The sequence below is a fragment of the Carettochelys insculpta genome, chromosome 1 (genome assembly GCF_033958435.1).
Source record: "Carettochelys insculpta isolate YL-2023 chromosome 1, ASM3395843v1, whole genome shotgun sequence".
NCBI lineage: Eukaryota > Metazoa > Chordata > Testudines > Carettochelyidae > Carettochelys > Carettochelys insculpta.
In genome coordinates this window covers 322,551,454-322,578,795 of record NC_134137.1, presented here as the reverse complement: position 1 = coordinate 322,578,795, position 27,342 = coordinate 322,551,454, and the positions used below count along the sequence as shown (strand labels likewise).

Genomic DNA, 27,342 nt, shown 5'->3' with positions numbered 1-27,342 from the left:
TTACTTTACTCTAGACTTGGTCCAAAGTGCATGCGGGGTGTCCCCAGGTGCTGGTCCTTGGCCACGGGCGAGGCAGGCGAATGTCATGGTATTGCGGAGCTTCACCCCCATCTCCCTCAACACCTCTTCCTCCTTCAAAATCCCAGGAGGTCTCTTAATTTGGGTTCTGTCCAGGAGAGAGCCCTTCTTTTCCTTTCGCCCTGCTGCTCCTGGGAGTCCTGTGAGGGCTCTGAAGGAGGGTCCTGGGACTCCTGCAGCAGACGGGTGCTAGCCAACCCAAGTGGTTGGCGAAGGGTGAAAGGCCGGGCTGAGGGCAGCTCGTGCCTTTGCTGCTAGCACACTCTCAGCTTCCTGCCACAGGGTTTCTAGGTCTGTGCAGCTTTAAGAGAGGCCAGACGCAGGGATTGTAGAGCCCCACTGCTGCAGGCCAGGGCATCTCTGCGCTGCAACTGGCTGGCACCACGTCAGACTCCTCTTTCAAAAGAGCAGGCCGTGGAGCACCTACATATACCTTCTTCTGAAAGAGAATTTCAAAAGTGGGCACTTTTCCTCTTATGGGATTAGAGTTTGGATTTCGATTTCTGAGCCACATTCCTCCAATTTCCTTTCGAAAGACAATACTGTACATGTAGATCCTCCCTATGTTCTTTTGAAAGGGGGCCTGTATTTTCAAAAGTGCACATGTAGACACAGCTAATGAGTACACACTGGTTTCAGTCTCAGCACTGCTAAAGAATTTATTATACAGTATACATTACACAGTATACTTCTCCATGTCCCATCAAATCAAACAAATGGCTTTCTCCAGTTTTCTATTGTGATGCTGAACACATTTGTGTTTTCTTTGAAGTCATATAAACAAAGCCTGTATGCTCACATTAAAAGCACAAGAAGGGCATGTATTATGTCAACAGGTTTAAAACACTCTGTCAGACAAAGTGAGGAATACTTTAAAATGTTACTTTTATAAAAGTAAATTGACACATTAGGAATCTAGTAGGATCAGTATTCAGGACCTTTGTGGACAGCTGTACCCCGCTTGCCATAGAGACTTGTCAACAAACAAACAGCTGGACGTTCCAGGGGCCCTTCAGTCAACAGAAAAGGCTTTGGAGACACCAGGCAACCCTGTCTGCTGTGCTTCCGGCTGGCCATTTTCCCAATAGAGCAGCTGGGCAGTCTGGCCACTCTCTGTCAACAGAGCGCATCGCTCTTTCAATCCGCTTTGCTGTCTGGGCGTGATCTGTCAATGAAGTTTTGTCACAAATATCTTCCAACTAAAACTTCTGTCGCCAAATCGCTTTAATCAAGACATAGTCTTACTGTTTGGAATTACAGTTTATGGATACCTACAGTGTCAAATAAATTATTTCTAATCCCACTTCTTTGTGTGTAGATGTTGTACTTTGAGAGTAGTTGCAGGTGTCTCTTCACCACCCCATTACACCATGTTGCAGCCTTTAATAAAGATACATGTATGACTATGCCCACAACTGTTGAAAAATTTACACTATACTACGAAAGCACAACACAGGGAATTGCAGTTCAGTCAACTTAACTTCAACACCCAGAAAAATAATGGAGCTAATACTGAAGAAATTACTTTTTAGAGATCTAGAAGAAAATGAGATACGTACAAGTCAGCATGAATTTGTCAAGACCAAATCATGTCAAACCAAACTGATGGCCTTCTTTTATGCAGTAGAGGGGATGCAGTAGATGTGATATATCTTGACTTTAGTAAGGCATTTGCCATTGTTTGACATGATCTGCTCACAAGCAAACTAGAGAAATACTACTAAGATGGAGCTACTATAGGACAGGTGCATAACTGATAGGGAAACCATTCCCAGACAGTAGTTAGCAATGGTTCACAGTAAAGCTGGAAGTGGGAGGGGAGTTCCACAGTGATGCGTTCTGGTCTGATTCCATTCAACATAATTAGAGATTTAGATAATGGCATAGAGAAAACACATAAAACCTTTGCAGATGACACCAAGCTGGGAGGGGTTGCAAGACAGGATCAAAATTCAAAATGATCTGGACAAACTAGAGAAATGTTATAAAGCAAACAAAATGAACTTCAGTAAGGACAAATGCAAAGCACTCTACTTAGGAACGAACAGTCAGTAGCACACATACAAAACAGGAAATGCTTGCCTAGGAAGACATATGGAGGAAAGGTACTTGCAGGGGCCAAAGTAGACCACATGCTAAGTAGGAGTCAACAGCATAATACAGTTAAAAAAATCATTCTGGGATGTATTAACAGGAGTGTTATAATCAAGACACAAGAAGTACTTCCTCCACTCTATTCCATGCTGATTAGGTTTCAACTGGAATACTGTATCCAGTTATGGATGTCACAAATTGGAGCAAGTCCATAAAACAGCAACAAAAATAATTACAGCTCAAAAAAACGTGACCTACAAGGAAAGATTAAGAAACTCAGTTTGTTTAGTCTAGAGAAGACTAAGGTGGGAACATGATAACTGTTTTCAAGCATGTAAAAGGTTATTACATGGAGAAGGGAGGGAAAATATCTTTAATCTCTGACAAATGGACAGGAAGCAATGGGCCCAAATTGCAGCAAAGGTAGTTTAAGCGGTGCATTATGAAAAACTTCCTAATTGTCAAAATGGTTAAACACTGGAATAAATTGCCTAACAAGGTTGTGGAATCTCTATCATAGGAGATTTTTAAGAACAAGTTGGACAAACACCTCTCTGGGACGGTCCAGTAATACTCTGTCCTGCTATGAGTGCAGAAGACTCGACTAGAAGATCTCTCAAAGTCCCTTCCAGTCCTATGAGTCTATGAACATATATCTGTTTTTAAAGCACTATTTTAAATCCAGTATTTGTACTTATATTATTAGTAGTACTTTCTTTTTCATTTCCTAGTCCGGTAAATCATCTCCTAAGATGTGTTTTGACATATCCTAATTACATGCTCCTCGGACACTCTTATTTCTCAACTTAAATATATGAATAAAGTATGACTATGTAATATGAATATAAAACATTTTTAAAATGTAAATGATGGGAACATTAGTGTCTCTACGAATCATAAATTGGTATGATTTATATTGGATAATATAATTAAATATATAATTATTTATAAATATTGGATAATACAATATACTACACAAAAATAAGTATTAATATATTACTTTTAAGGTCTGCAATAAATTTCATTTGGTTTGAATCTACACAAAACGTGCGAATATATACCTGATCCTGCAAAAACATAATACATGGAACAATTATTATGAAAATAAAGCATCTGCATAAGTGTGTGAAAGGACATATTTTTGAAAGCAAATTTATTGTCACATTTCAAGTGAAACATTTGTTTTCCACCAATGTTTGTTGGGTCTATGTGAAATAAACAAATAAATAAATAAATGTTCTAAGGTTCCAATGACAAAGGTAATCATTACTATTATTCAGGAAAAATATTTTTAATATATAATATGTTAAAACACTAAAAACTGTAATGAACAGACACAGACATATCCAAATTTAAAATATATCTATACCTGAAACTTCACAAGGTTTATGGGATTTCTGATAAATGTCATTTTTTAAATCTTCATGTCTATATATAAGATGTGGTTTGTTATGCTCATCTTCTTGTTCCTCTCCATCTGCTTTCATCAACGGTTCTAAAAAATATTCACCATCATGTGCTTTAAAGGTGCCCATCTGAAAATAAGACAGAGGCAGTCAATGTATTTTCCTCTGAAAATTGTATTTTCCACCAGTGATTTTATATGTGCAGTAAAATGTGTGGGAAGTACTCAGAAGTTAACTACAAATGAAAATGTACCATATGTTCTATTTTGCTGTTGCTGCTATTTTGCTGTTACTGTAGATTTTTCTTTTTTCTTTTCTTCCCCCCCCCTTTGCTTTTTTTGTGCGTGTTGGGGGAGCGTTACATGGGTATTACATACAAATCTGTTCCATCACTGTTCACCATCTGTCTCCATGGTTCCAATCTTACAAGCACTTTCATCAAGGGCAGCAGGTATAAGAGGCAAGGGAAGGCATTGCCATCCCTGGATCTGAGTGCCCAACCATTTGTCTCTTCTTATCCTCTTTCTGATGAGTCTTCGTCTGGAAAGGAGAAGCCTTCCAGCCAGCCAGATCTATTAACATAACACTGAATCTGTGAAAGAGCCACTAAGTGGCAATGAAGCCATTTAATAAGCAGATGCCAACCTGGAGGCATATACTTCAGCTTTTGAATTTACTGACAAAACCAGTTATGAATTACCATAGTATGTCTACTGGACCTTAATTTAAAATTAGCCTCCCCCAGGGCCCAGGGCAGGAGTGCCAGCAGCCGGGCTCCAGGCAGGAGCCATATTCGCGAAATTCAACATTCACGAGAGTTTTCAACATGGAACCCTCACGAATGTTGAGACCCTACTGTATATCAGAAAAACTGTGACTAACATTTTTTATTCCCAAACTTAGTGCTTTTAATTAGGTACTTTCTGCATGTCCAGTCTTCACAGTCTGGCATGCAATGGAAACATGATCCATTATCTTCAGAAAGAAATTGTAGAAGAGTGACTTTTTCAGATGTCATCTGCTACATTTGAATTCAGGGATTTCGCTGGAAGGGGATGAGCAGAGAGCAGGAAGAAAGAGACTGTGGAGAAAGACGGGACTGGGGGCAGAGCAGGGATGGAATATGAATCAGGCCACAGGCCGGGGAGCTTGCCTCTCCAAATGGCAGCTTCACCCTCTGCCCATAAATTCTACACCTGCAGACCCTAGGTCCCATTGACTTGCAAACTGGAGTTGGAATGCGCTGATCCTAAATCAGCTTAGATTTGGAGAGCATGGTAATCTTAACTACACACTTTGGTCACCATGTCACATTTCTGTAGCGAGTCCTTTATTTTTTCATATATTATAGTCACTTATCTAAAAATTTCAATTTTATGGTACATTCAACCTACACTTTTCTTCAACTCTAGTCTATTTCAAAAATTATTAAAAATAAGGTTCAGGAACCTCACCTGCCCAAGGTCCTTTTGACAAGTGGTATACATTTTCTTATAATAGTTTTCTTTCCTTCCGATGAATGAAAGAACCAAACAACAGAGGGAAATGACTGAGTGTATAGGGACAACAGTGACTTTGATAGAATGCTACCACATGCACAAAAGTAAATTAAAAAAAAAAAAAGTCCCCTGCAGACCCATTCACTTGAGACACTCTACACAGCATTTCCCACCCGCCCCGCCCCCCATTCTTCTTAGAACTACAGCTTCTTGGTTATTTTATTTTATAACAGTATATACACATACAGAAAAAAAAAAAGCATACAAGTGAAGGTATTGCTCCTGACAATGGGGAAACATGTTTTTTAAGCCTTTAGCATTTGGAATGGTAATATTTAATGCAAGACTTGAAACTGTGGGGTACTAAATAGCATGCCCGTGAAAACGCTGACAGGCAGTTATATTTTCCATCTGACTAAGTCTGGCTATTTCCACACTAGCCCCAAACTTCGAAATGGCCATTCAAATGGCCATTTTGAAGTTTACTAATGAAGCACTGAAATGCATATTCAGTGCTTCATTAGCATGCGGGCGGCCGCGGCGCTTTGAAATTGACACGGCTCGCCACCACGTGGCTCGTCCCAACGGGGCTCCTTTTCGAAAGGACCCCGCCTACTTCGAAGTCCTCTTATTCCCATCTGCTCACGGGAATAAGGGGACTTCGAAGTAGGTGGGGTCCTTTCGAAAAGGAGCCCCGTCGGGACGAGCCACGCGGCGGCGAGCCACGTCAATTTCGAAGCGCCGCGGCCACCCGCATGCTAATGAAGCGCTGAATATGCATTTCAGCGCTTCATTAGTAAACTTCGAAATGGCCATTTGCGGGGCCATTTCGAAGTCTGGGGCTAGTGCAGACACGGCCTCTATTAAGCTACATCTACACAAGAAGCCTCTGTCAACAGAAGTCACTGTCAGAAGGGATTCCCCAGCAAAACTTCTTTTGACAGATTGCATCTACACACAAAAACAGATCAAAAGAGCAATCCACTCTGTCAACAGAGAGCAGCCAGACAGCCCAGCCACTATCCTGACAGAATGGCTGACTAGAAGCTCTGAAAACAGGGCTGCCCAGCAAACCAGAAGCCCTATCTGCCGACAAAAGGGCCCCCAGAGCATCTATATGGCTGTTTTGTCAACAGAACACTATTGAGAGAGGTGTTACACCTGAACAGGGAGGGGTATAACGCTGCTGACAGGTGTGCTGGGTTTTGTCATCAAACTGTTGACAAAGCGTATTTTGTGTGTAGATGCTCCAAGTTTTTTCCCAACAAAAGCTCAGTTTTGTCTGGAAAAGCCTCTCGTGTAGATGTAGCCTTAAGCAGGAAACTGTTGAGGAAGGCATTATACCTGAATGAGGAGAGGTATAACGCTTATAACCCTTATGCTACAGATACATGAGAGACTTCCGTCTTCCATTAATTTATTACAGGGTTGGCTACACTCCTTGTCTTTGGTTTGAAATCCAGGTACAAATGACCTGAGGTAAGAGATTGGTTCTTTGGCATTAAGAGCCTTGAAAAACTTCACAAGCAGTGCTTGTTCCTACCCGGCACTATGGAGCATTAATATTGCTAGAATGATTGTTCTTTTGTTGGTCACTTGTAAGCACAGAGAACCTATCAGATTAAAAACAACAAAATTCTGTTGACCAGGGATACAGAATTATCTGAAAAATTATTATTATGCCCACAGGAAAAGTTTTGCAAGACCTCAGAAAGTTCTCCTACATCCCCTTCCTGTGACATGAGGCATTTTATACACTAGCAGTAGCTATTGGAGACATTTTGTGTTCTAGACAAAGGGAGAGAAATATATCCTGATAGTAGTAGATTTTGTCAATAGATTCCCTGAAGCACTTGCTCAAAACTAACAGACACTGATTCTGCAGCAAATCCCTTTTCACTGTTTTTAGCGGAGTGGATTTCCCTGAAGACATTTTGTCTGACAGCAAGCCAAATTCATGTCTTAGCTTTTAAGTGAATTATGGAAGTTGTGTGAATTGAAACAACTGAAAACTGTCCCCTATCACCTGGAGACAAATGGTTTGATGGAGAATTTAAATGCAACTCTAAAAATCTATCATAGATTATGATCCATAAATCCCATCTGGGATTACCAACTGCCAAAAACTCTACAGCCTACCAGAGACAGCCTTGAGTGAGTACGACCTTCTGGTCCTAGAGGCAGAGATGGTGACATCCTGTAATTCAGATGAAGGTGAAAAGCACTGGTCAAGATTTACAGTTTTTGAGTTACCAATACAGTGAACCCCAAGAATGGGGCAAATTCGGGGTGAAAGTAAGCAGATGTGCCCTGGAGTGCAGCTCTGGAAAGAGCAGGCTGAGCTGCGGCGAAAGCCAGTAGGGAACTATTTGAAGAGCTGGCAGGGACCTGGATTGCAGTAGGACAGTACATGTAAGAAATTTTAAGTTTCTTTCACTCTGGGTAAATTTGATTCTGTACAGTGAGTACAGCTGTTATCTATACGTTTATTCATTCTGTGATACAGTCTCATCACACTGTACACCTTATCTCTTAGCATAGAAGACCAAAGTCATTACCAAAAATAATGTTTTAAATGTAAACCAGATCTTTCATTTACATGTTGCTACTATTTTTCTTTCTTCGCATTTCACAGTCTCAAAGAATCAGACTGGATATTTTTGACTTGCTTCTTTAATTAGTTTTCCAGTTGAGAGCAGAATTTAAGATTTCACATAGCAACGTTTTCTACTATGAAGTTGCACATTTAAAATTCTTGTCTATATCGAAAAGATACGCCCAGAGCCTCTTAAATATCTTACTCAGAGAGCACAAACCCATACACAAAATTCAACTGATAAGAAATTTGCGCTGCATTTGTAAACAACATCTTGCAATATACTGGACTCCAAGGCTATGTCTAGATTACCAAGAACTGTAGGCAAAAGATACGCAAATGGCACAATCCATTTGCATATCTCCTGCCGACAGCTCTGTTGGGACAGGCTTTCCCAACATTTGGCCCGTCCAACATGGGACCAAGCGTCAGAAAACTCCTTCTGCTGACACATCCCTTCTTCCTCGTGGAACAAGAATGACTGGGATGTCAGCAGAAGGCTCCCAGAGTGGCGGACTTCTGCCAGGAAACTTGCAGGCTCCTGACAGAAGCCTGCAATCTAGACACAGCACAAAAGTTGAGAAAGTGGAAAGGCTTGGAGCAGATTATATTCCTCACTCACGGTTTGCCTGGATTTTTTTTTTAAATCAATGGGAGGTATGTTCCTAAGTCACTTAAACAGTTTTGAAAATTCCATTTGTAGGTGCCTATATATGGGCTGTCCTGAGGAGCCTAACATTAGGCACCAATATTTTTAAAAATTCTGGCTTTTTCCAATACCTCATATATTATATGTGGAAAAAACTTTCAATCAAAATACAGAAAGCCACCATTTATCCTTCTTTCGATGTCTGCTTAAAACTCTATTCTGCTGCAACACACAAGGAGAACTACTGACTGGTAAAGGACAGAAAGGAGAAAAGTAGTGATCCTACAGATGCTGATAGATTAAGAATCATATCCAGTTAAATTGTGATAAAATATCCAATTATTTTTGCTACCTACCCCAGCTTCAGTTCTCTCCCCCACCATCTACACGTTTGTCCAATCCTTCTCTTAAGTCTTTACCTCAAGACCGCAAGACCTTTGGCACAGGGATTGTCATTTACCAAATGTTTTTGTAGTGGCTATTGCATTGGGATGTGGACCTAGACCTGGCTGAGCCAATGAGATCTACTATAACATAAATATCAAATTATAACAACATTTGGAACCAATCTGCAATGGTCCCTTCTCAGGGTGTTTTTTTAAGATATAATATATCACAAACCATCAAGGCCAGTATACTTGTTAATATATCACAGGAAAAAGTTAGAAATTTCTGCTTTATATAATTGCTCTAAATACGACAGCATTTCATCCCATCACTCCTATTACCAAACTGCCTCTATTCTCCGTTTAACCTCTAACCCAATTTAATCACTGCTGTCTTGAAAACAGCAACAATTAGTCTGCCATCTGATATGTTAGAATCTGGGCTCTAACATTTACAATGATGTCATAAGTAGTGTGATGGGGAAGCACACCAAGAATCACAAAAATCAATATTTTATTACCAAATATTAATTATGTAAATAAGTAAATTCTCTATAGTTACACAAAACAAAGCAAGTTTAAATCTGAGTGCCTATATGGTTATATCTCTTTAATACATTTGAGTTTTATGCAACTGTTGATTGCATAAAATAGTTCCTTTTCTACATTCAAAAGATCATTAAATAACTCAAAAAGTTAAATGAAAAGAATCCTGGATGTGATCTGCTATTCTCTTGTAACAGATATCTTCTCCATTTTATAAGACTCTTGTATTTCCCATTAAATCTGGAAAAGTAACCATTGATGACATATAGCCTGGACTGAAATTACCTCTAAACTTTGCTGGGAAAGTAATCTGCAGTATAAATGTCTTGTCAAATTATGACAGCTAACATTCAACAACATAACAAACATATTGAAAAATTAATTTTAGTAAGCCTTGTGACAATTGTTGTAACATGCAAGAGCTATTAGTCTAAGGAGAGAGGAAGACATGGCTTTAAGAAAGTAAGACGTGTGTTAGCTGTCGGAATTTGGAAAAGAATTGTGACCCCTTTTTCATATGAAGATGCAAACACAACCACCTCTCGAGATGTCATGCGAAAAGGATTACTCAAGAAACAAGAAGTTTATAAGCAGAAGATCACCTCTCTGAGCCCAGGAAGAACTTTACCAATAAGATAATTCACATAATAGAACCACTTCACAGTCCAGGTTAAACAAAACCTCAATATCATGCAAAAAGAGCAGAGACAAGAATAAACACACTTTTGTAGTTTAAGAGAAAGAACCTGCATTTGCCATTTAAGACCCAAGCAGATACCAGAATATCTAAAAAAACCACTCCCTCTGGAACGTAAACCCAAAATTATATTGTCTTGCATTGTATAGAGAGCTATATGGCATAAGTTCATGAAAATCACCCCCTCCCTCGCCTCTAGAACCCTTTTTAAAAAATTAGCATTACATGAGCTGTTCTCCACTAATTTGGTACAGAAGCTTATTTGAAGCATAGTTCGCAGTTCTGCAATTTCACCATCTGGCCCGGGTGCCTTAATACTGTTTAGTTTATCAATTTTTTCATTTTTTAGTGATTGCCTCAAACCCCATTACATATCATGGGATCAAATTCTCTACTACCTTTAGCTAGTCTGCTGCAATGCACTTTACAAAAACTGCATCTGAAATCCATTAGAAACTACAGTGAGGGAGGAATGTGATACAAACTGCTAATGAAGTGGCTAGCTCTCCAAGAACCTGTGAGACCAAACCACCGTGATCTCCATTGGCTGCTTGCTGGTTTCCAGATGAAACTTGGGTGTTAATTTAGTCTTAGAAGCCTTAAAAGATTTGGGACCTGCCTATATGACAGCAAGCATCTCTCCCGTGAGAAAACGCTGCAGTTGAGACTGCCTGCAACACTCTGGCTGAAATCCCTTTGGCTTATAAGGCTGTGTCTGCACCAGAGAGTTTGGCTGACAGAAGGTGCCTTCCTTCAACATACGTCAGGGAGTGCCAACATGCACAAAACATTCTGTCAACAGTCTTGACTGAACTCTGCATTTGTCTCAACAGTGTTATCCCTAGAAAATTTTAGGAATAACGCTCCTGTCGACAAAGTTGTCGACAGAAATGCAGCGTAGACACTTCTGTCAACAGAGAGGGTCTCCGGTTCACTGGGCAGCCCTGTTTGCAGAGCTTCCAGTCAGCCATTCCGTCAACAGGAGGGCAGGGTATTCTGGCTGTTCTCTGTCGACAGAGCAGATTGCTCAGTCAAGCTGCTTTTGTGCGTAGATGAATCCTGTCAACAGAGTTTCTGCCAGCAGAAGTTTGTCAACAGATCTTACTGTTGACAGATGCTTCTAGTATAGATGTGGTTTAAGAGAGCATGATTGCAGATGGGTCATTTTCTGTGAGGGGACTCTCAGATAGGGATGTAAAATTCACTCTGCCGACACACATGCCTTGTGGTTTGAAATAATACGAGCTGCCAGAAGGTGTTGACCTTTGGGACATGCTTAAAAGCCTATCTATTTACTTATGTCTTGGGGAGACAAAGTTGTGTGGAGTTTGGGGGAAATTGACGTGGGGATCTTTTATTTTTCTGCTGACTGTCTGATGTAGTTTGCTGCTGCTCTGCTCTTGTTTTTGTTATGATTTGCCAATGCACTCTGAGCCTGGGATAGGTGTCCAGATCTAAATAAATGCAGATGTCCTGTGTCACGACACTACATAAAATACATGTGGAAAGCCTTCTGTGTTCATACAGAAGTGACAGCTCAACAATACATAGCCAAGGTTGTGTTTGCATGAAGCTGAGGAACAGACGAGTGACACAAGAACTCACAGAATCTTTGCAGAAAATATGTCCATGTTTGTCCTAGAGCAAGTATGTCAAACATGCACCCCCCAGGCTGCATACGGCCCCATCACATTTTTTGGAGCCCCAGGGCTGGGAGCCAGCCAGGCTGCAGAGCCAGGTGGGCAGCTCCAGCCCCAGGGACCTGGCTGAGGCCAGGTGTACCTCGGCAGTCTCAGGTCTGGGAGCCAGGTGGGGAACAGAGCCCTGCTGGGAAGTCCAGCCCCAGGGCTGGGAAATCCTGGCAGCCCCGGCCTGGGGAACTCAGCAGTACTGGGACTGGGAGACAGCCAGGGTGTGGAGGCCACCCATCAGCTCCAGCCCCACAGACACAGAAGTGGAAGCCCAGGCAGGCCCAGGGCTGGAAACCTGCCCATGCATGGAGCCCTGCCAGCAGCTCCAGCCCCGGGAACCCAGCCAGGGCCAGGGAAATCACAGTAGCGCAGGGGCTAGGAGCCAGCCAAGGCATGGAGCCCCACCCAGCAGCTACAGCCCCGAGGACCTGGACAGGGTCAGGAAAACCCCAGGATCCCAGGGGCTGGGTTTCCCCGGGGCTGGAGCTGCTGGGTGGGCCTTAAAACTTGCTCGCAAATATTGGCTTTGCAAACTTGTCAATCTGTTCTTGTGAGTTTAAGATCAGAATCTCTGGACCTGAGCTGCTGCAGGATGAACACCCGCCTCATTGCGCAGGCCCGTGGAAGGACCAAGAAGCTGAGGATGACGAAGACCACCACCAGGACACCCAGAGCCAGAAGCAGAAAATCAACGCCTGGCTGAAGCCAGCTGCCACCGCCAAGAAGCCCCGTGACTTGAGAACAACCTGTTGGGACCTCACCTCACCCGCCACTCTGCAGGAGGAAGAGAAGGAGAGGCCCCCTTCCTCCCAGTGCCAGAGCTGGGAGACGCTTGCCCTGCGAGGATGGAGACCAGAGGCACCCCCTAGACTCTGGAACAGAAGGCTGTCCCTGCTTTACCAACACTGCACCTGGAGCCTACCCCTCCCCCGCTCCAATAGACCAGGAAGCTGCCCTCAGGATGATGGACCTGGAGCTCGCCCCTCCCTGCCCTCCAGTGCTGGACCTGGGAGCTGCTCACCACCCTGCTGCCCCAGGAAGAACAGTCGCTGGAGGGGCACCCCAAAGGAGTGGGACCAGGACTTCACCTGCTGCTCTGCTGCCCCCTTGCTGCCCCCCAGACACTGGACCAGGAGGCCACACACACCCAAAACGCCAGGACCTGGGAGTGGCTCACCACCCTGCTGCCCTACCCAGGATGGTTGCCAGAAGAGTCCCTCCAACCTGACCAGCACCTGGACATCGCCTGCTGCTGCCACCACCAGACTGGGACTCGCCTCACTACCCTTGCTGCCTCCCCATTGGATAGGGACCTGGACGCTGCCTGCTGCTCTGTGACTACATCAAGGAAGAATCCAGCAGAACTGGCCCACACCGACCAGGCCCATGCCTGCAAACTGCCACTGGACTGACCTGCCAAAGACAAAGGAGGGGAAGAGGAGATGCTCTGCCTGGACTTTTTAATCCCCATCAGCATTCTCCTCGGCCCAGATTGTTTCCAAGGAGTCCGGACCTTGGGTGCTCTGAACAAGCACATCCAGACGGCCCACGGCAAACAGTTCACCTTCTGCTGTGAACACTGCCATGGGCTCTTCAAGACGCACAAGAGGTGAAAGGCTCAACAGATAACCTCCTGCAGGGGCCCCCAGGCACAAGCTGCCCCAGTGACCCCAATCCAGCTCATCCCCACCGTATCCTACGATACCTGATGGGCTGCAACGGCTGCAGGGGCAACTCCTCCACCGACCTCCAATGCTCCTGTCAGTCCACAGACGCTGACCAACCCTGCTCCAAACTCCAGCCCACCAGCACAGACTGGCACCTCAATGCAGAACAGCCCACCAATGTTGCCCAGCTTTGCAACAATGACCAGACCCGCGATACAGACTGGCACCCCATGCACCAGCCCCATGACCAGGAACAGCACAGCCTCCAGCACTCCAGGTTTGGACCCAATGCCACAGTGCACCGCAGAGAATGCCGTGAGAGACACCATGCAGAAGTGGATCACCAGGGTCCCCTCCACTCAGGATACTGCCACCTACCTGAGCGGGAAGAGTTCAGTAGAGATGGGGAGGACCTGTCTTCATTCTGGTCCCAGGGCCGCAATGCCACCAGCTGCCTGGAGAAGAAGATTAGCTACTGCTGGACTTGGAGTGAGGAGCAGCAGGAGCTGAGCATGACGCCATCCATCACCCTATGCAGAGACCGTGAAGAAGAAACCCAGCCAGTGGAAGGTGTCATGGGAATCCAGCAAGTAAGATGCCAGTAACTACCTCCTTCATGCCTGCAACTTCACCTGCTTCACTGACTGGCACTTGATCCATTGTGCCTGACAGAACTGAGTCCCGCTCGATGGAGCCATCCACCATGGGGACCATGACAAGAGATGCAGAAGATGCGACTATGACAACAATACCCTGCCCCACGTCCCGTGCAGTTGCCAGACCCACTTCAGGCCCTGTGAGCTCTAGTACAACGCCATCCAGGACTGCCTCGTCATTGTGCTCGCAAAGGAACTGGACACCGTCATTATGGACTCACCCGACCCAGGAACCAACAGCCTACTCAAAGGTGACATCAGCATCACCGACAAGCAGGCCAGGAAGATCGCCATGATGGACATCACAATCCTGTTTGAGAACTGGACACCAGCCTTCCGAACGGCCCAGAAGATTGAGAAGTGTACCGCGCTGGCCAATGCTCTACAATCCCAGGGCTACACCGCCGAGATCTACGCTGCGCTGGTGGGGGCCGAGGCGGTTAGGACCCCCACAATGAGGTGGTGCTAGATGCCTGTGGCATCAGCCGCCATTTCACCCATCTCATGCGTCAGTTGATGGTGTCCAATACCAACAAGTGGCCTCGGGACATTCACATGGAGCACATCACGGGCCACCATCAGTACCAGGAGAAATAAGTAATCTGATTCCCTGACAACACATGCTGCAGCCTGCCACCATCCACGGATCTGCAGACCCTCACACTTCACCAACAGAGACTGCGACTTTTGACAGGAGAGGACCAAGTGGTCTGCCCACCAAAATGAGACACAGCCTTGGACTCTAACCATTTACACCCCACAGGCTTTCTCCCCCGACAGGTACTGGACTGCAAGGGACTCCGAACGTGTGAGACCTCAACGAGGGACACAATCAGGGATCACTCCTACCGCACCTTAGACTATCTCTGCCCCTAATAAACTTTGCCTGGTCACCCACTGAGGATGGACCCAGCAGGGGCCACAACCGCCTTTCTCCCCACCTTCCCAACACTTTGCTTCCCTCCACAGGTACCAGAGCAGATGACAAACAAGATAGTGACTGAGGATGGCCACTGAGGGACATGGTCAGGGTTCACCATTGGCACCTCCCTGGCAGACTCTGCCCTTCTAAAGCATTACTTAGACTCCCACTGAGGAGGGCTATGGCCAGGGCCAGGGCCCTAACCACTTTCCCCCGAGGCCATGCTTCCCTCTCAGGCGACATAGGAGACCATCACCAGGACAGCGACCAACTGTGACTGTGACAAAGACAGACAGCCCCCAAGGAACACAATCGGGGAACACCCCCATCACCTTTCCTGATGGAATCTGGGCTCAGCTTCTCTAGAGCTTTACTTGGTCTCCCACTGACAAGGGACATGGCCAGGGATCCAACCACTTTCCCCTCAAGCCCTCGCTTCCCTCTGAGGTGACAGAGATTGTCACCGGGACTTCAACTGACTGCAGCTGGACAGAGGAATGTGAGATGACCACCGGGGGCATGAATGAGGATGACAATGGGACCATGACAGCGGAAAATATGGCTTCCATTGCCTGACAGACTGAGCTAATTTTTTTTTAAAGTCTTAGGACTTATCTGCAAAAAAGGCAAAATTTCTCCAATTACTGTGTTTATTTAAGCTGACAAATGAAGACTCTGTTATGTGTTATGGGGGTTTGCCCAGGGGCTACATGCTGACAAAAGCCACAGTGTCCAATACATTCACCACTCACCACATGTGGTGAACAGGACACTGCGTGGTGCTGAATACAGAGATGGCCAACCCACAGCTCCCAAGCTGCATGCAGTTCTTGGAGCCTTTAAATGCAACTCCTCCTGAGAGTCGCACTCAGGGAGTGCCCTCCGCCTACCCCATGCTCCACCAGTTGGTGGGAGAAGTGGGTGGTGGTGGCAGTGATGACAGCCCCAGCAGCAGCTCCAGTGGCTCTGGTGAGTCTCTGGCATTGAATGGGAATGGGGGGATGCCTGGGGGTGCCTGGCTCTGGGGGAGATAAAAATAACAGTAAAAGATAAAGACTGCAAAGTGTCACACTGATTTCTTATACTGTTAATACATGGATCATTTGAAATTTTGTAGTGTGTATTATTTAGTATGAAATGCTTCCCAATATTATTATATTAGTTAATTAAGTCTTTTATCATATAATGTGGCATATATGCAAAGATGGCAACCACAAGTGTGGCGATCTTTGAATTCCTATTGGACACCCCTGGAATAAAGTGTAATTTACCCATCACATGTATCTGGGACAAGGCAAGCTACAATGTACAGTTTGATAACCATGTTCAGTGCTCGTAACTGCTGTAACCCACCTCTGTGTTACGGATGACTTATAGCTGTTTTATTTCTTATGCTGTGCAATTTGGTTATTAATTTGTTGTAAACATTCACTCAGTGAAACTCACTTCAATTTTCCTTTTTTCCTTTTGCCTCTTTTCCCCATCTGATAGAATACTGATGCATGTGTAGGTTACTTGCTTCACTGAGCTTCTGCCAAATGATCTCTTCTTCAAAGTTAAGAAGTAACTATTTGCAACAGATAGCCTCTTAGTTAAAAAAAATGTTATCTAAAATGTTATCTATATTTTTAAACCTTTTTATACATATTTATGTTTTTAAAAAAATTTGCAATCTGCCTCGAATATTTGAAATAGAGAGGCAGGGTAAAAATATTTTAAATAAATAACTATTAAATAAAATAAAGAGAAAATTAACAGCCAGTGACAAGCACTGTAAAAGATTTTTTGAAAACCCAATTTATTCTAACCCATTAAGACTGTTGTACTTTAACTACAGTATAGGGGTGGGGAAATGTCAGTGGACTATTATCTGTATAATGTAATTCCAAATTAGTCTAAGTACTGACATAGTCAGCACCAGTTTCTGGCAGCCATCCAATTTTTTAACCAAGTATAATTAAAAATAACACTTGAGTAAAACAAATTCCAGGGCTGTTTACTTTTCTTGAAAAGAAACCACTTCATTCCTACTTCATAGCAGATACAGTTGTTTTCACAATGCCCAGAAAGGTGATACACTGACCCCTATTAAACAAAACAAACAAAACCTCTTGCTCTGAGGAAGTTCTACAGATCAATGCTTTAGGGCCAAATTCTCCCCACTCTCCCAAAATCAGAATAGCCAGGCTTAGCGTGGAGAGAAAGGGCGACAGATTCTCTGTTTAAGCTGCAGACATGACCTTTAAGTTACCCTGAAGAACACTACACTTTAGGGACTGCTTTAGCCCTAACTAGTCCTCTTTCTCCGTGCTATACGGGTGCCAACAGCTAGTGGCTTTATGGAACAATACATCCAGGGGCCTCCTGCCACTCCCCAGGGTCTATGGGATCCCTTGTCAAGTCGAATAGTAACTGAGATTTGCTTGTCAAATTGGGATTTGTACTACAGGTTGTACCGCTCTAGTCCAGCACTGTCTTGGCCAGCAACATCCATAATCTGACATGATCTTAGTCAGCCGGACAACCACTTATCACAGGTGTCTCCAAGTTTCCCATTTTCCCATAAAGTTTGTTTACAGCCACCAGTCCTGGCTCTCAGTGCTCTGTGTTGTTATTTCTTGTAACCATTCACTCAGTGAAACTCACTTCAATGTTCTTTTTTTCCCTTTTGCCTCTTTTCCCCATATGATAGAATACTGATGCAGGTGTAGGCTACTTGCTCCCCCGAGCTTCTGCCAAATGATCTCTTCTTCAAAGTTAGGAGGTAACTTTGTCATCCCTAATTCCTATGGCATTTACCTCTAAATTTCTAAGAGCCCAGTAAGCTGTGGAAGTGTTGGTAATGCTGCTAAACAACATTGGCCTTGCATGGTCGAGAAAATTCTCTCGTTCGGCACTGGTCAAGTCCTGAGGGTGCCAAACTAGAGAGATTCAATCTGTACATACAAGGCCTGAACTTGAAAAAAGGCTCCACATATTCTCACACATATTCCCTTCCCAGACACATACCCTCACTGTATAAACGTGCTAAATTCATTGTATCTCAAGTCCTTTGCAGCAATAGTAGGGGATAACATTTGCAAAAATAGGCCGACATATCCTTCTAGCTGTGGAAAACCGGGTTTAGATTTCCCTAGAGTCCATCAATATCTCCCGGTATCTCTCTCAAGAACAACAAAAAGTCCTGTGGCACCTTAGACTAACAGATATTTTGAAGCAGAAGCTTTCGTGGGCAAAGACCAGCTTCGTCTATAATATCTGTTAGCCTATAAGGTGCCACAGGACTTCTTATAGTTTTTGGAGATACAGACAAACAAGGCTTCCCCTCCGATACTTGTCTCTCAAGAGTAGCATAATGCTCCTCACTTAACTTACCCTCCTTTGTCTATAGCAATAAATAAATTCTTTTTAAATTCTCACTTTTTCTTCAGGTAGGGGCTACCTTATAATTAAGATTCACTCCATTCATGACTATAAAATAACTGTGTCCCCTACTATATTGAAATATTCTGATCAATAGTATTTCCCTGTATTTAACTGAATGTTCTACCTCTTTTGTTTCTCCTGTCTAGATAATGTTTGAGAGGCCACTTGGGTCCATGTGAAGCCAGTGACATTCACAGGAGGCCTTTTCTCCCCCACTCTTGTAGGAAGCTAAAATTGACTAATGCAGTAAAAATAAAAACAAAAACAAAGGAACAGAACTCACAAAAATAAAGTTTGAAATGTTAGGAATCACTCAAAAGATGTTAACAATCTGCTTTCAAGTGATCAGAAGTCCAACTGGAAGCCCATTCAACCTCCTGCCTTGACTGCGCATCCTAGTAGTGAAAAACTACATTACAGGGAATGGGAGTTCCCAGATAACGAAAGCTGCAGTAGGAGAAAGTTTCAAAATTTCTAAGATCCATTTGCTGTAGCGTATTATACTAGTCTAATCTAATTTCAATAAAACATTAAACATCATGAACATCTCACCCATGTGGCTCTTTTTCATTCTTATCCTCTCCCCTAAGGGGTGGGGGACAACTGTGTGTGCAATGTTGCATTCTGTTTTAGTAGGGTTGTGGGTTGAGTTGTTTTTTCTTCTTTTATTATGTACACCAGTATTTATTAGGGATGTTTCAAAAGCAAGACTGAATATGCACATTAACATAGTCTCTGGTCTGGACTCTTTACTTTTTCAGCTCAAACAGTCAGTGTCTTTTGGCTACACTGAGTCTGCAGGCTCAGATGAGTGTACAGTAGCATATAGTTACACCATACCAACAGGAGTTCTTGGAAGAAACTGAGCAAAGACACCCCTTTAAAGCACAATGTCCTCTGGGGCTCCCTTTTAACATTGTAGCAGAAGGGAGTATGCTATATGTTGGCCTTTGGTATGTTGCTGCATAATTCCCACGCTCACATCCAGCCAGACCCACTCTAATTTCTGCATCTTCCTCTCTAAAGTGCTCACAGGGGAGAGCACAGAGCAGTGGTCTCCAACCTTTACATGCCCAAGATCACTTTTTTGAACTTAAATACAACACAGGATCTATCCAGCGCCTTCCCTGAGGCCACGCCCCTCTCCTGAAGCATTACCCAGCTCAGTCTATCCCACCCTGTCTCTGTCACTCACTGTCCCCCATCCTCACTCACTTTCACTGGGCCGGGCAGTAGAGTGGGGTTCAGGACAGCACGCAAGCTCTGGGCTGTGGCTGAGTTTCACAGTGTGGCAGGGGGCTCTGGGCTGAGCCTAGAAGAGGGGATTGGGATCAATGTTTCCTGTATTTTTTTCCTTCCACGTGTGGAATAATTTTTTATATATACAGAGGCGTGTGTGAATGTGCACCACCAACAGAAACAGCCTAAAATCTAGCTGTGGGCGCTTTGCTAATCAGCTGGGTGGCATCTGAATTTCTTCTGCACAGCCACACAAGCGCACAGCTTAGAGGGAACGTTGCCTGATGTGCAAACTCTGGGAGTGGGTTTTGATGTGGGAGGGGGCTCCAAGCTGGAGTAAAGTGTTGGGGTATAGCAGGGAGTTCAGGGTGATAGCTCTGGAGGGGGTCAGGGATGGGGCAGGAGTTGGGAATCAGGAGGGAATTTCAGTTGCTGCCTCTGGGAGGGGGCTTAGGGCTGGGATCTGTATGCAGCTCAGGGTGCACGAGGAATATGGTGTGCTGGCTCTGAAAGGGACCTGAAGGTTTGAGTGCAGCCTCCCACCAGGTGGCACTTACAGCAGTGTCTCCCAGTTGGTGGCACAAAGAAGCTAAAGGAAAGTCCACACTGCAAAGTTATAAGTCATTATTTCAAAATAATTGTGCTAGTGCCTGTATAACACAAGTGCAATTTTGAAATAATTTTCAAACAGCAGTTGGCTTCTTTCAAAACTGGTAAACCTCATTCTGGCTGTGTCTACAGTTGCATTCCTTTCGAAATGAGGCACTGAATTACATATCTCATTTTTCATTTGCATGATCTCTTTTTTGAAGAGATTCTTTCGAAAGAAAGAGAGCAGTGTACATGGGGTGTTTTGAAAATAAACCCCATCTTCAAAAGAACCCTTCCCCCTATTTTGTTTCAAGAAAAAGGCTTCTTTTGAAGATGGGGCTTATTTTCAAAAGAGTCCCAGCTACACTGCTTTTTCTTCTTTCGAAAGAATCTTTTCCAAAAAGAGACTATGCAAATGAAGCATGGGGTATGTAAATCAGTGCCACATTTACATTTTAAATTTCCCTCATTTGCATTCCTCTTTCAAAAGAGGAATGCAAGTGTAGACACAGCCTCTATGAGGAACAGCACCTATTTCAAAATAAACCATAGTCCATCCAATGGCTCCACTTCAAAATAGGCTCTATGTGGCCGTGTCTACACTGACACAAATCTTCGAAATAGCCATGTAACGCCCATTTCGAAGATCACTAATGAGGCACCGAATTGAATATTCAGTGCCTCATTAGCATTCGCACACTTCCAGTTGCGGTGCTTCAAAAGCACCGCTTTCAAATGCCTGCGGTGCAGCGTAGCACGGCTACATGGGGCTCCTTTTCGAAAGGACCTCACACATTTCCAAATCCCCATACTCCTCTCAGCTGAAAGAAATAAGGGGATTTCAAAATGTGCAGGGCCCTTTCGAAAAGGATCCCCGTATAGCCACGCCACGCCACTTTTGAAGCGCCGCAGCTGGAAGCGTGTGAATGCCAATGAGACACTGAATATTCAATTCAGCGCCTCATTAGTAATCTTCAAAATGGCCATTAGCATGGCCATTTCAAAGATTTGTGCCAGTGTAAACACAGCCTGAGTGTAGATGCTGAATTTTGAAATAGCAGTGCTATTTCAAAAGGCAGCTTGTGTGTAGCTGTGTTATTTTGAAATAAGTTATTCTCTGTTATTTCGAAATAAGGCTGCAGTGTAGACATACCCTAAGGCAGGCTTCTCACCTCCCCTGACTCCATGCCGCCCCTGGAAAGGACCACCATGCCCATATGGGCAAGGGGCATGTGGCTCCACTCTGCCCCTCACTGCTCACAACTGCCCCCTCAGCTCCTATCAATAACAGTCCTTCAGTCCTAGCCAATGGGAGCTGTGGGTGTTTGCAGACACAATCAGTGCACTGAAACCCATAACACACCCCTGCTATACACCAGGGACACAGGGAAATGCTGATCACTTAAGGAAGCAACATGGGGCCTGGGCAGGCAGGGAGCTTTATCAGCAGTCCCACTGCACTACCAGAGATTGTGATTGACTACGAAAGTCCACAGGGTCAACTAGTCACTTACAATTGACCAGTTAGTAGCCACTGGTAAAGTGCGCAGCCCTCGTTCTTCCCCAATGCCCAGGCCTAAAACCCTTACTCCTTCTACTTTCTTACGTGGCTGCACAAGACCAGGTCTGTACACAATGTAGTCCTCAATTAACAAGGTAACAATTATACAGTTTTAAAGCAAAATATTTCACAACATTGTGCTTGGATGGCAAGTCCAATGAACAACTTACACTCAGTGGCCTAGTGTACACCCAGAAATTAGCATGCTGAAGCTGCATCAATCAGAGGTGTAAAAAAATCCACACCCCGGAGCATCTCAGTTAAACCAATTCTTGGGGAGGTGGAGTACGTAAGCAAGTCACCTCCTGGGGAGACGGAATGCCTATACGGATTTGACAATCGCTCTCATGGCTACAAATAATGTCTTCACGGAAGAGCAGCAGACATCTGCAGTGTTTTTAGTGAAGACAAACCCATTATATCTTATACCATTACCACATCCGCCATATGTTTTAAGTGGATGTTTTGGTTTAACAAAAAATATACTGTATATCAATGTGTACTTTTTTATATTAAACAGTGAGATACAATTCTATCATTGTAAGCTAAGAATATTTGGTCTGTAAAATATGAACTCTTATACAGGGTAACTTAAATAACTGCTTTATAACGTCATCCTCATTTTAAGATAAAGCAGAGAAAAAACATGAGGAACTGACAAAAGTGGCTAAAGGAGAAGCCAGTGTACATCTTTGAAGAGTGTTGCATAGAGTTTTTTAAATAAAGGGTAAAGAGCCAGTTCTCATATTTTGCAGCCAAGGTTAGTAGTAGTAGGCATCCTTCAGTCTGCATAGACTATGGATCGCACCCTTTATAGTTTCAATTGAGGACTTCATTTACAGTGTCTACTGTGACTACGAAGACCCACAGGAGAGTGACAGTCCTTGCTGCATCTCTTGCACATGTGGTGGGTGTCTGGCAAGTCCTTAGTGTGCTTTCTGTGCACTCGCTTCTCCTCTGCTAGCTGTCTGATGCTCATCTCACCCTTCTGAAGGCCCTTGTGTAACCCCTGCCTCCATCTGCTGCAGTCGTCTGCTAGTTCTTTCCAGTTGTCCAGCTCGACGTCTACCTCTCTGAGGTCTCTCTTGCAGACATCTTTGTAGCGCAACTGGGGGCGTCCGGGAGGTCTTTTACCAGAGGCTAGCTCACCATACAGGATGTCTTTTGGAATCCTTCCATCGTTCATCCTGTGGACGTAGCCAAGCCAGCGGAGCCAATGCTGCCTGAGGAGGGTGTGCATGGTTGGGATTCCAGCTTGCTCGAGGACGGCAGTGTTGGTCACTCTATCCTTCCATGATATTCCAAGGATGTGCCTGAGGCAGCACAAGTGGAAGGCGTTCAGCCTCTTTTCCTGGCGGGCATACAGGGTTCAAGTCTTGCTGCCATAAAGGAGGGTGCTGAGGATGCAGGCTCTGTAGACTTGCATTTTGGTGTTAGTGTACAGCTTGTTGTTATTCCACACTCTCTTGCTGAGTCTGGACAGAGTTGTGGCCACTTTTCCGATCCTCCTATTTAGCTCAGTGTCCAACGACAGGGTGTCAGTGATGGTGGACCCGAGGTACACGAACTCGTGGATGACCTCTAACGTATAGTTGTCAGTGCTGATTGATGGGGATTCAGCAACATCCTGAACGAGTACGTTTGTCTTCTTTAGGCTGACGGTAAGCCCAAAGTCCTTGCACGCTTTGGAGAACTGATCCAGCACTTTTTGAAGCTGGTCTTCTGTGTGAGACACTACAGCAGCATCGTCTGCGAACAGCATGTCTCTGATGAGGACTTCCTGCACCTTAGATTTAGCTTTCAGCCTTGCAAGGTTAAACAGTTTCCCATCAGATCTTGTGTGCAGCAAGATGCCCTCTGTTGAAGATTCAAAGGCATGCTTCAGGAGGAGTGCGAAGAAGATCCCGAACAATGTCGGAGCAAGCACGCATCCTTGTTTGACGCCGCTCCTGATTCTGAAAGCATCCGATAACACGCCGTCATATTGGATGGTTCCTCTCATGTCTTCGTGGAATGACTGGATCATCTTGAGTAACCGTGGAGGACAGCCTATCTTGTGGAGCAGTTTGAACAGACCATCCCTGCTGACCAAGTCAAAGGCCTTGGTCAAGTCGATGAAGGCTATGTAGAGTGGCTTCCTCTGCTCCCTGCACTCCTCCTGCAGCTGCCTGAGAGAAGACCACGTCAACGGTAGACCTCTCTGCACGGAACCCGCACTGCGATTCGGGGTACACCCTCTCAGCAATCTTCTGGAGTCTGCCAAGGATGACGTGAGCGAACAGTTTACCAGTGACGCTTAGGAGGGAGATTCCACGGTAGTTGTTGCAGTCGCTTTTGTCTCCTTTGCTCTTATACAACGTTACAATGTTAGCGTCGCGCATGTCCTGTGGAACCTCACCCTCTTTCCAGCACAGGCAGAGTAGCCCATGTAGGGGTTCCAGGAGCGTGTCTGCGGCACACTTGATTACCTCTGGTGGTATACCATCCTGGCCAGGGGCCTTTCCTGCTGCAATGCTGTCGATGGCTCTCTTCAGTTCATCCACAGTCGGTTCTTGATCCAGTTCGTCCATTACTGGAAGGAGCTCGACAGCATCGAGGGCTGAGTCGACCACAATGTTCTTGCGTGAGTACAGCTCGGAGTAGTGCTCGACCCAGCGCTCCATCTGTTTGGCTTTGTCAGCGATGACTTCACCAGATTTGGATTTCAGAGGTGCCATCTTGTTCTGGGTGGGTCCTAATGCCTTCTTTATACCCTCGTATATTCCTCTGAGATTACCAAAGTCAGCACAGGTCTGGATGCTGCTGAATAGCTGGAGCCAGTGGCTGTTGGCACAGTGCCTGGGCATCTGCTGTACTGTTCTTCTGGCCACTCTAAGTGCTTGCTGGGTACTCTGGCTCGGTGAGCGTTTGTACTCCAGGAGTGCAGCATGCTTCTTTTCAATGACTGGAATCATCTCATCGGAGTTAGCTTCAAACCAGTCGTTCGTGTTTCTAGCTTTTCTTCCAAACACCGACAAGGCCGTGTCGTAAACTGTATCCTTCAGATGTTGCCATTTGGATGTCACATCGGCGCCCCCAGGCCGCCGCGCAGATTTTCCCGGAGGGTCTCTCTGAACTTTTCAGCTTTCTCCGAGTTTGCCATCTTTCTGGCATCAATGCGGGGCCTTCCAGCAGGTTTACAGCGGTACAGCTTCTTGGGTATCAGCTTGAGCTTGGAGCAAACTAGCGAGTGATCTGTCTCACAGTCAGCACTATGATAGCTGCATGTCAGAAGGACGTTTTTGAGGTTATTACGCCTAACTATGACCACGTCTAGTTGATGCCAGTGCTTCGAGCGTGGGTGTCTCCACGACACTCTGTGCTGTGGCTTCGTTTGGAAGAATGTGTTTGTGATGCACAGATTGTGGTACGTGCACAGTTCAAGGAGACGCTGTCCATTGTCATTCATTTTTCCCACACCGGAGTGTCCTAAGCAGGAAGGCCATGAGGCCCAATCAGCTCCAACTCTTGCATTGAAGTCACCCAAGATGTACAGTTGTTCACGAGCAGGTATTTCTGCTACAGCAGCACTAAGCACGCCATAGAACTTGTCTTTTACTTCTGGTGTGGCGTACAGGGTTGAAGCATAAGCGCTGATCAGGTGGACGGGACCGGCGCAAGTTTGAAGCGTGATCTGAAGAAGTCTTTCTGATCCGCCCATGACTAATTCCACCATTTGTAGAAGGGTGTTTCTGACAGCAAAGCCAACACCATGCTCTCTGGGTTCTTCTTGGGCTTTACCCTGCCAGAAAAAGGTGTAGTCCTTTTCCTTTAGAGATCCCCAATCTGCGAGCCGTGTCTCTTGCAGTGCAGCGATATCAACTCGGAGCCTCTTCAGTTCCTCGTTGATGACAGCGGTCTTTTGGGTGTCACTGATGGCCTGAAGATCTTCAGTCAAGCCGGTCAGCATGGTCCGCACATTCCAGCAAGCAAGCTTAAATTGTTGATGTTTCTCATTTCTTGTTGATTTTCTTATTGGTTTGCCTGGTGCCCAAACTTCAGTCACTTGTCAGGTTCAGGAACCTTAAGCCTCACGCACCCAGCGAGGCAGGTGAACTGTGGCAGGACAGTAACCTATTGGCTGGGGGCTGCCCAGCTTGAGGCGGGCGGTGACTGTCCAGTGAGATGAGAGGATCTCTCCCACCGTCGAAGGCAACCCCTGGCGCTCATTCTCTACGCCAATCGAGCAAGAGCTTATAACCAGTATCTGTTGCCTCCCGTGTTGACGCAACGCTGTTCAGCGATGCCGGAGTACCTCTCTGGGCGCGAGCCTGGGCACTTATTTTGGAGACTCTGGGCTGCCCAGACACCAGTGTCCCCCTCTCAGCTTTACTGATATAGTCCAAAGGAGAGGATCACCTCCACGTCTGGTACCAGCTCAGCTGCAGGAGTTGCCGGGACAGTGCCAGAAGTTGACACCGAACCGCCTTCGAACTCCACTCCGGATTTTCTGTCAGGGTTTACTCCCTTAGCCTTTCTCCTTCCCAGGAGAACCCACAAGGCAGTGGGGTGTGGAGAATGTGGTTAAGGATCCCACTACTTCATACCTCCCTGTCACCACGAGTCATCATAGCTCCCTGTGGAGCAATGACCTCATATCCCTGGGACCCTCCTCCCCACCTTTCACCCCCTCCCCCCCAAGCTACCACCACCATAGGACCCTCTCAAACCCACAACCCAGTGGCCTAATGGATAAGGCATCAGCCTCCGGAGCTGGGGATTGTGGGTTCAAGTCCCACCTGGGTTGATTGTAGGGGTTGATCCTGCTTGAAGCAGGGGGCTGGAGCCAAGGTTAGGAGTCAGATTAATATAGATTAAAAAAAAAAGCTGCTTATTTTGATGGTACTCTCTAACTCCATATATACATGGCCTACATCCCATTCTCACTAAAGTCATCAGGAGGTTTTTAATTTACTGCAATGGAAGCAGGATCAGACTAATGTGAGTCAATGCAGAAGATCTGAATGATTGTGGCACAAAGAACACTGGAAGCTTGTCTTCTCCACCTGCTCTTCCTACAGCACTTGTGGAAGCAGAGGAAGAAATAATACAACCAATAATAGCCTTTCCCTGGCTATCCCAGGACCCCATATCACTATTCCTCACTGCTTACCCCTTGTGATGGGATGAGACCCACACTGGGACAGAAGGGATTCATCCTGCACCATGGGTGGAGGAAGACCCTCCCCTCAGGCTGTACTCAGCATGCTCCAAGTGCTGGCTCATCATACAGGGAAGCAGCTCAAGTCAGTCTGAACTAGATGCCAGTGAGGAAGGTCCTGCCACAAGAGTTCCAGAGGTGGACCAGACCCGGGCCCTGATAGCGGCAGCAGACCCTGGAGGTCTGCCCGAGACTCTACAGCCAACAGTGTCCCAAGGAGCTTGAAGACCTCAAAGCCTCCCAGATCACCCTACTGCAAGAGATAGTAGGAAGTGACCCAGGGCGTGTGTGTGAGCAGTATCTACCATCCAAGTAGCTCAGCGTCTCTCGGTGGGATTCCCTGCTGAGCTAGTGGCGGGCCACCCATCACTGCCATGGCACACCCCCTTCTTCTAGTGACTTTCCCCTTGACTCTGGTTACTAGACCAGCCCTGCAGG

The 27,342-nt window shown here is 45.4% G+C and overlaps 1 protein-coding gene and 1 non-coding gene across 5 annotated transcripts in view; one reads left to right on the top strand and one right to left on the bottom strand.

Annotated features, from left to right (window-relative positions):
* ADAMTS20 (ADAM metallopeptidase with thrombospondin type 1 motif 20) overlaps positions 1 to 27,342 on the bottom strand; it is a 224,147-nt gene that overhangs the window by 188,492 nt on the left and 8,313 nt on the right. For all 4 annotated transcript variants that reach the window (XM_075014383.1, XM_075014373.1, XM_075014364.1 and 1 more), the window contains exon 3: positions 3,542 to 3,707. In XM_075014383.1, coding sequence (XP_074870484.1) covers positions 3,542 to 3,707 — 166 coding nt within the window. The remainder of the gene's footprint in view (positions 1 to 3,541; positions 3,708 to 27,342) is intronic.
* TRNAR-CCG (transfer RNA arginine (anticodon CCG)) lies at positions 26,418 to 26,490 on the top strand. The gene has a single exon. It is a non-coding gene; the product is annotated as a tRNA-Arg (tRNA).